The sequence below is a fragment of the Asparagus officinalis genome, chromosome 5, assembly GCF_001876935.1.
Source record: "Asparagus officinalis chromosome 5, Aspof.V1, whole genome shotgun sequence".
NCBI lineage: Eukaryota > Viridiplantae > Streptophyta > Magnoliopsida > Asparagales > Asparagaceae > Asparagus > Asparagus officinalis.
Genome location: NC_033798.1, coordinates 35,296,542 through 35,304,617, shown reverse-complemented (window position 1 = coordinate 35,304,617; position 8,076 = coordinate 35,296,542). Strand labels below are relative to the sequence as shown.

Below are 8,076 nucleotides of genomic sequence, written 5' to 3'. Positions count from 1 at the left end.
ACTAACATGGCAGCGAACAGAACTAACGTAGGAGATAACAGAACTACCATGAAAGCGGGTAGAACTAACGTAAGAGATGACAGAACTAACATGAAAGCTGGTAGAACTAACAGTTCAGTCCTTAGAACTAACAGTCCAGCCTTTAGAACTAACAGTTCAGCCATTATAACTAACATTCCAGCCCTTAGAACTAACATGACAGCCCTTTGAACTAACATTCATAGTTCTAATTTTTCTTGTCCCCCCTTTCAAATTCACAGGTTCTTAGATTCTTTAGTCGACTTTTAATCACATTGTCTTCAATTTTTAGCTAAATGTCGATATGCCTGAAGATTCAATGTGAGCTTTTAAAAATTTTTGCTGTTAATCTCTTATACAGAACTCTGTCAATCACCAAATCACACAAGAAAAAGGCATTAAAGGAAAACCCAAACCGCTGTTCAAGAATCCAATGAGATCCCATTTCAATTAAATGAAAGAGAAAAACTACAAAAACCCAATATCGATTCCCTTCATAAATTACAAGAAAATAAGAGCACTATCTTGATTAAGACATTGATTTGGGTAAAGATATTCCGTAACTTAGAAAGGGGAGAACAACGATGCATCAGACCAAAGCTCTGGGCTCCGTCAGCTCGCGGGTCCTACCGGACCATGTTCCGTGTTTGTCGTTGAACCCGTGTTCACGAGCTGTTTCCAAGATGACTCCCCGACCTTCGACTCCATGACCACCATCCTCGCCTTCGCCTTCCACGACCTCCCAGAGTCTGATCATTTTAAGTAGAGAGAGAGAGAGAGAGATGGGATGGGGTTAAAGGGATGGGCGCAGTTACCAAGCTCAATCAAATCAAATGGTAAATTTGTAACTTTTGTTGGGCTTTTCTCAGGGTCCGATACTTTAGGGTCTTAACACAAATACAGTGTGTATTTAGGGCTTATACACATGGGTCAGAATACAAGGGGGCGGGTCACATAAACTTTCTACTTTTGGGGCCTGGACATATTTTTTCTATATTTAAAATCAAATAATTATGGGAAAATTATCTATATAATAAAACCTACCAATTATACTAATACAACTGATAATAGGCAATAGTAGAAATAATATAGTAAATTATACAAAATAATACATAATAATATTACAACATATTATACGAAATAATACGTAATAGTAAAAATAATACAACGTGTTATTCAAAATGATACATAATAGTAAAAATAATACAACATATTATTCAAAATGATACGTAATATTATCAATAACACAACGGATTAACTCTAGAAACTTTTACTCCACTAAGTTAATTCATAAATATCAAAATCATTTAAATAATTATAAAATCAGGTTTTTAAATCGTAGAAAATTCTAGAAAATCGAGAAAAATATAAACACTCTTTTAAGAATAATAATTAAATATATTAAAATACCGAAAAATTGTTTTAACTAGTGTCGAAAGTTTATGATCATTACAATGACTAAAATACGAGACCCCTTAAGATTTGAGTTACTGATAAGCAATTATAAAGATACGAGGGAGTAATATAAAGTATTGAAGAATGGAAGGACTAATATTTAAATAATCCTTCCCAGAATCAGGGCCAATGACCGAAGAGCCGAAAAATCATATTGACAACTTAATCACCTTCAACCATAAAACCCTATAAAGCAATTAAAAAAAAAAGGAATTCAGGTGTTTGTTTGCATGCAAGTGAAAGATGAAAGTGAGGAAGTTACTTTCATTTAACAATTAAGGTGTTTGTTTTCATGTAAGTGGTTATGAAAGTGAGATGTAAGAAAGTTGCCACATAAGATTTAATGCAAATTTGACTTCCCCTAAAAAAGTGGTGAAGTCACATGAAAGTGACAAAAAGATAACTAATTTAATTAAATAATTTTAATTATATTTTCTAATTAATCTTATTTTGCCACATCATCTTCATATTGCACTTTCGATAATAATTTAATTTTTCAAACAAACATTGTATTTTACTTGCGTGCTGACATGGATGTAAGGGGGTGTTTGGCAATCTGAAAGTGAATTTAAAATATGTAAGTTACTTTTTTTTACAAATGACTTTACATCCATGTCAGCACGCAAGTGAAATACAGTGTTTGTTTGAAAAATTAAATTATTATCGAAAGTGCAATGTGAAGATGACGTGGCAAAATAAGATTAATTAGAAAATATAATTAAAATCATTTAATTAAATTACTTACCTTTTTGTCACTTTCATGTGACTTCACCACTTTTTTAGGGGAAGTCAAAATTGCATTAAATCTTATGTGGCAACTTTCTTACATCTCACTTTCATAACCACTTACATGAAAACAAACACCTTAATTGTTAAATGAAAGTAACTTTCTCACTTTCATCTTTCACTTGTATGCAAACAAACACCCTCTAAAAGTCATTTGCAAAAAAAAATAACTTACATATTTTAAATTCACTTTCAGATTGCCAAACACCCCCTCAGAAAGAATCCTGTGGTAAGCTATTGGAACTGTGAACTCACAGTAGTAGGTGATGCTCTGTCCAATTCCATAATAAAATCCGCAGCGGTATCCTCCTAATTAAAAGCATCTGCCAGCTTCCACCGGCTAAAACCCCACAATCAATTACCAAAATTTAGGGCAAAAACCAAAATAGAGAAAACCAAAATAGAGAGAGAGAGAGAGAGAGAGAGAGAGTAGATTTTGGATCTGGGTTGGATTTAGGGTTGTTTGAGAACTGGGATGAAGATACAGTGCAATGCTTGCGAGGCCGCGGAGGCGACGGTGATGTGCTGCGCCGACGAGGCGGCGCTGTGCTCGGCCTGCGACGAGAAGGTCCACAGAGCCAACAAGCTCGCCGGGAAACACCAGCGGGTCCCCCTCGTCGCCGCCTCCTCGCCATCTGGACTCCCCAAGTGCGATATCTGTCAGGTGAATTTTTATTTTTATTTTTGCTTTTGGGGTTGTTGGATTATAAAGTTTTACTATCATCATTATTTTTTGGATGATTATTTTGGTGATTTCAGTTAGAACTTGCAAAGAGCAATAGTAAGGGCAGTTATTGATGCTTGTTTGATGCCGTAGTGTATTTTGCAACTATATGCATAATTCGTGGAAAAATCGACCACAAGTGTTTTTTTATTGTAGAAAGTAGCTAATTTTTAAACTTTTATTAATTCTCAATCACTGTTATTAAAAGGGTTAGGCATTGCTGCGAAACTGGCCCGTAGCGCCTAGGTGCTAGGCGTAAGAGGATTTTTTTTTTTGTTTAAGTTGTGGTAGAGGAGGTTTTGCTGAATGTCGGAGGAGTTGGAGGAAGTGTTTGTAGTTGGCGGAGGCAGCTAGAGGAGTTCGAAGGAGCTTAGAGGATGTGGAGGCAACAACAAGGGAATCATGACCAATACCTAAGTAATGCAATCTGCATAAGCGATCTCTGCTCTCCTAGGTGCTCCCAAGGCCTAAGCGGGTGCTTTTTAAAACATTGCATTCGCATTTACAAAAAAGAATTGGGATGAGAAAAATGAATGGATTCATATTCCTTCTCGTTAAGGATAAAAGAAGAGAGTTTGGTCATGTGTAGCGAAAGTTATTAAACTCGCCAATTAGAAGGGATAAGATCATAATTAATGGAGAAAGGATTAGAGGCAGGCCTATGAGAATTTGGTTGTAAGTTGTTAAGAAGGATATGCTAATGATTAACTTCGAGGAGATAATTCTCAATGAACCTAAGAGGAAAAGTAGGATTCATGTAGCTGACTCTTAAATTTGGGATAAAGGTTTCTGCAATTGCAGAAAAACAGACATCTCCAAGTGCAACTTATTGAACTATTCTAATAAACGCAAGTGCATGACGTACTATTATAGTAGCGGCAAATATGGGTCATATCCCATAGAGAAATGGTACTAAAAATCAAGAATTTTGATGTAACCTAGGCAGGCTAGAACTAAACTTTAGAGAAAAATATTAATTAATCTACTTTCAAATTAATAGAAATTAATAGAACAAGTTGCCAGTGCTTATAAAATTAATTAAAGGATTATCAATAATATCAAAAGGCACCTACGTTTACATTCACTAGATTTATTGGATCATAAGAAAAGTCTTATAGTCTCTTGTTTTAATTACTTCTAAGATGAATATATCAGATTCTTAAAAGCATAAATTATAAAGAATTTCATCAGCAATAATCCATTAATTATGCTAAGAATAAATTATAAAAGATGTGATTTAATAATAATTTGTCAAAGCCAAGATAAATTCAACATGGTCGTAGGTATATATCAAACTTCTATTCTCAAATTGCATTAAATTGAGTATCCTTTTCAAACCCTAGGATTGAGGACGCCTGAAAGGAGCACTCCATATATCTACTTCATTTAAGGACACTTCATGTATCCACTTTACCCACAAAAAATCAGTTTGCAAGATTAAAGCCCATAGATGTTTTAACATCATTGCATTATTTTCCGACATTATATCATGGAGTCCTAGACGCCCCTGATTCTCAGGTCTCCAATATGTCCTCCAAGTCCAAGCTAGCAGAGATGTACTATTACTGCTAAAACTCCCACCCTATAAGAACCTCCTCCAAATTGCTTCAACTTCTTTGATAATTTTCTTTGGTAGACTGAAAATTGAAGAACGAAACACATGAAGATTAAGAAAAGTTGAGCCATTCCAGCATAAGAAAGATGTTTGTTACACCAACTTTGAATTCTACAAGTTCTCTTTTCAATTAATCGAAGACAAACACTGTAAGGAGTTGTTGCAGTAAGAGGGACCCCTAGATATCTGATAGGTGAATCACCCTCTGCAATTGGATTTTGTCCGAAATAGTATAACATGTAGAGATACACCTCCAAGAAAAACTTGACTTTTACTAGAATTTGTCTCCAACGCAGAAGCATCATAGAATTTAGAGAATTTCTTAAAGCACTGCATAAAGGATACACATGAACAGTTAGTAGGAGATTATATTGGTATATATTTCTTTTGTTTATATTCAATACACAGTTCTTATGGCTTAAAGTGGTGTATCAGGTTGCAAATCTGTCATACTTTCCTGCCTTTCATATGCTTATTTTATTTGTGCTTTCAGGAAGCTTCTGGCTATTTCTTCTGCTTAGAAGACCGAGCATTGTTCTGTAGAAACTGTGATGTTTCCATACACACTGCAAATTCTTATGTTTCTGCACACCGAAGATTTCTGGTCACAGGGGTTCAAGTGGGCCTTGAACCTGCTGACCCACTTCCATCCTTTCCTAAGGAGCAAGCAAGCTCTTCAGGAAGAGTTTCTGAACGGCCTACTAAGTTACTGCCCGAAGGAAATTCCTCAATGCTATTTGCCGGTGAAGCTAATCAAGTCTTTTCCAATCAAGCAAGCAAGGGTGGGTATGTCCCTACAGCGAAGACATCATATTCTGGAGTTAACATGGTTGGTGGTTTACCAGACTGGTCTGTAGATGACTTCTTTGGATTTATCAATTTCAACCAGAACTATGGTTACCCAGAGAACAGCTCATCTAAGGTAAGAAAATTGTCGAAGATATGCATTTATGACTAGTTGTGCCAATCAGGTCGGGTAGAGCAGGTGTAGATTCGCCTGTGTATGTATTATCCATACCCGACTCATTAACTTAATGGTCAAATACTTTGATCCGTACACGAGTCACGACCTGCTTAATCATCGGGGCGGATCTAGAAGCTTTGGGCATTAGGGGCAAGACTATAAATCTACAAATATAATTAGCATATGATATTTTTGTCTAAATATTAATAACATATAAAATAAGCACACATATGTACATACAAAATACAATCAATAGTTACTAAATTCTTTACAATTTCTCTCTGTTTTTCCATATTATGATAAAGCTGTGTGGTTTTCTTGCTATCTGTGCAATCAAGGATGTCTCTTTCAATATAAGTGACCAAATTATTCAACTAGTCATCTCCCAGGCAGTTGCACATTCAATTCTTCAATACGCTTATTGGTTGAAGTTGAACTCGTCACAGGGCAGCCATCCGGCGCAAGGTGGTGGTTCCACTGGAGGCGGTAATTTGGTGAGAGGATTGTCAAACAGGGGACAACTCATAAGTTCTGCCTTTCTCGCAGGAAATCAACTAAATTTTAGATTGGTTTTCCAGATATTAGTACCCCAAATCTTTCATAATTTGGGCGTAATCCCTCAAATCTTCATATTTTGAAATTAGTCCTCAAATCTTTAAGTATTTTTAAGTTAGCCACCAAAATTTTCATATTTTGAAATTAGTCCCCCGAATTCTTAAAGTGTTTTGAAAATAGTCCTCCAAATCTTTGACCCGGGGCTAAATGGAGGGACTAATTTCATAACACTTAAAAAAAATTGGGGGATAAATTTCAAAAGATGAACATTTGAGGGACAAATTCCATAACCCTTAAAGATTTGGGCAGACTAATTTCAAGATATGAAGATTTGTGGATTAATTTCAAATTATGAAAGATTTTGGGGACTAAGATTGTGTTTACTCTTTTAGATTGTTNTGGGGAGGGGTCAATTGCAAAATTGCTTAACATCCACCACATATATTTGTTAGGGGTCAGTAGGGGCAATTGCCCCCACTGCCCCCACCTTAGGTCCGATAGTTTACTTGTATAATAAGACTCGTCTAACTCGGTTATTGTGCTTTAGGTCAAATATAGGCGATCAGTTTGAAAGAAACAATATCCTAGGAGAGGAAGTAAATCATAACCATCTTTAAACATTAGCATGAGTTTTACACTCTACCGACTTAAAGAAAATTGTTTTTATGACTATGTACAAGTTATTTTATTTTTACCACAGTTAATTTTATCGAAACAAACCTGGTTCGTTACTTCGAGTCCCAAACAATAACTGGCTCGTCAAATATTCGGGTTAAAAGGTTGTTCCGGTTATGATCCATGCCTATTGAAATTCGACCTGTACCTGTTATCCCTGATCATGATAGGGTCAATCCACGAGGTTCAGTCGAGATTGCCACCTCTAACTATGACGCAATCAGTTACTGTCTTCATTTCTAATTATTCTTTTCTTTGACAGGCTGATAGTGGTAAGCTTGGGAGTTCTGATGACTCACCACCATATTTCCCTGCCGATGAACGGATTAATTTTGACGAATGCTTGGGTCAAGTACCAGAAATTTCATACAACACGGTACCAGAGATTCCATCTCCACCCACAGCTTCAGGGTTCCATTTGCAGAGAAACCTACTCTATCCTCCATCAGAACACGCTGTTTTTGTGCCAGATATATGTTCTTCTCATAACCGTTATGGATACCAGGGTAATCCGAAACGTCGCAGGTCATTCTAAAGTGAAAATGTAGCTTGTTTGATATTTGTTATTGAAGCTGTACAAAGTTTGTTGTTTTGTTTGTGCTTTTGGGTAACTCCCCCTCATCCCATCAACGTGTTCTTGTTGAGCACTCTTCCACTGTTTGCGGAATGATGCCTGCCTGTTGTAGTTTACTGTATTACTAAACTTTTGAGATTACAGTACCATTTGCAGTTTACTGTATTACTAAAACTTTTGAGATCACGGTACTATGTAATTAGGCTAGTTGTTTTGTGGACTTTGAATCCTGACGAGTGCTGAATTTATCTAGCTTGTGTTACTTTTTCACGGTGATTATGTAACAGTTCTATGGTCTGATGTAGTGATTGGATGCATTGCTGATGAGGATGATGCGCATGAAACGATTATGCTTGGCTTGTTTTGGGATCTTGATGCTGAAAATTTATAATCTGATTCTGAGTCAGGAAATTTCAAGTTTTACATCATTTTTCTTTCCTAGAATAGAAGTTTTACATATTGCGGAACCCATGACGGTGAATGTTGAATGTTGCAGAAATTGTAATGATAATTATTTTTTGTTGAATGTTGCAGAAATTGTAATGATAATTATTTTTTGTTTGAGCAAAGGGGATTGTTCTGACAGTAATCCTAGATTGTTTTTTTTTTCTATTTTTTTGTATTAATCTCACAAAGCCTCATGGGGTTTTGCACCTCCTGGACTTTTTTTTCTTTTATCTTCCAAAACCCTCTGAACTTTGAGGTGTCTC

The 8,076-nt window shown here is 36.0% G+C and overlaps 1 protein-coding gene across 1 annotated transcript; it reads left to right on the top strand.

The window, feature by feature from the left end:
• Window positions 2,481–7,636, top strand: LOC109843178 (B-box zinc finger protein 22-like). The gene is made up of 3 exons (XM_020412110.1): window positions 2,481–2,923; window positions 5,092–5,520; window positions 7,055–7,636. The coding sequence occupies exons 1-3, from the start codon at window positions 2,735–2,737 to the stop codon at window positions 7,325–7,327; spliced, it is 891 nt and encodes a 296-aa protein (XP_020267699.1). The 5' UTR covers window positions 2,481–2,734; the 3' UTR covers window positions 7,328–7,636.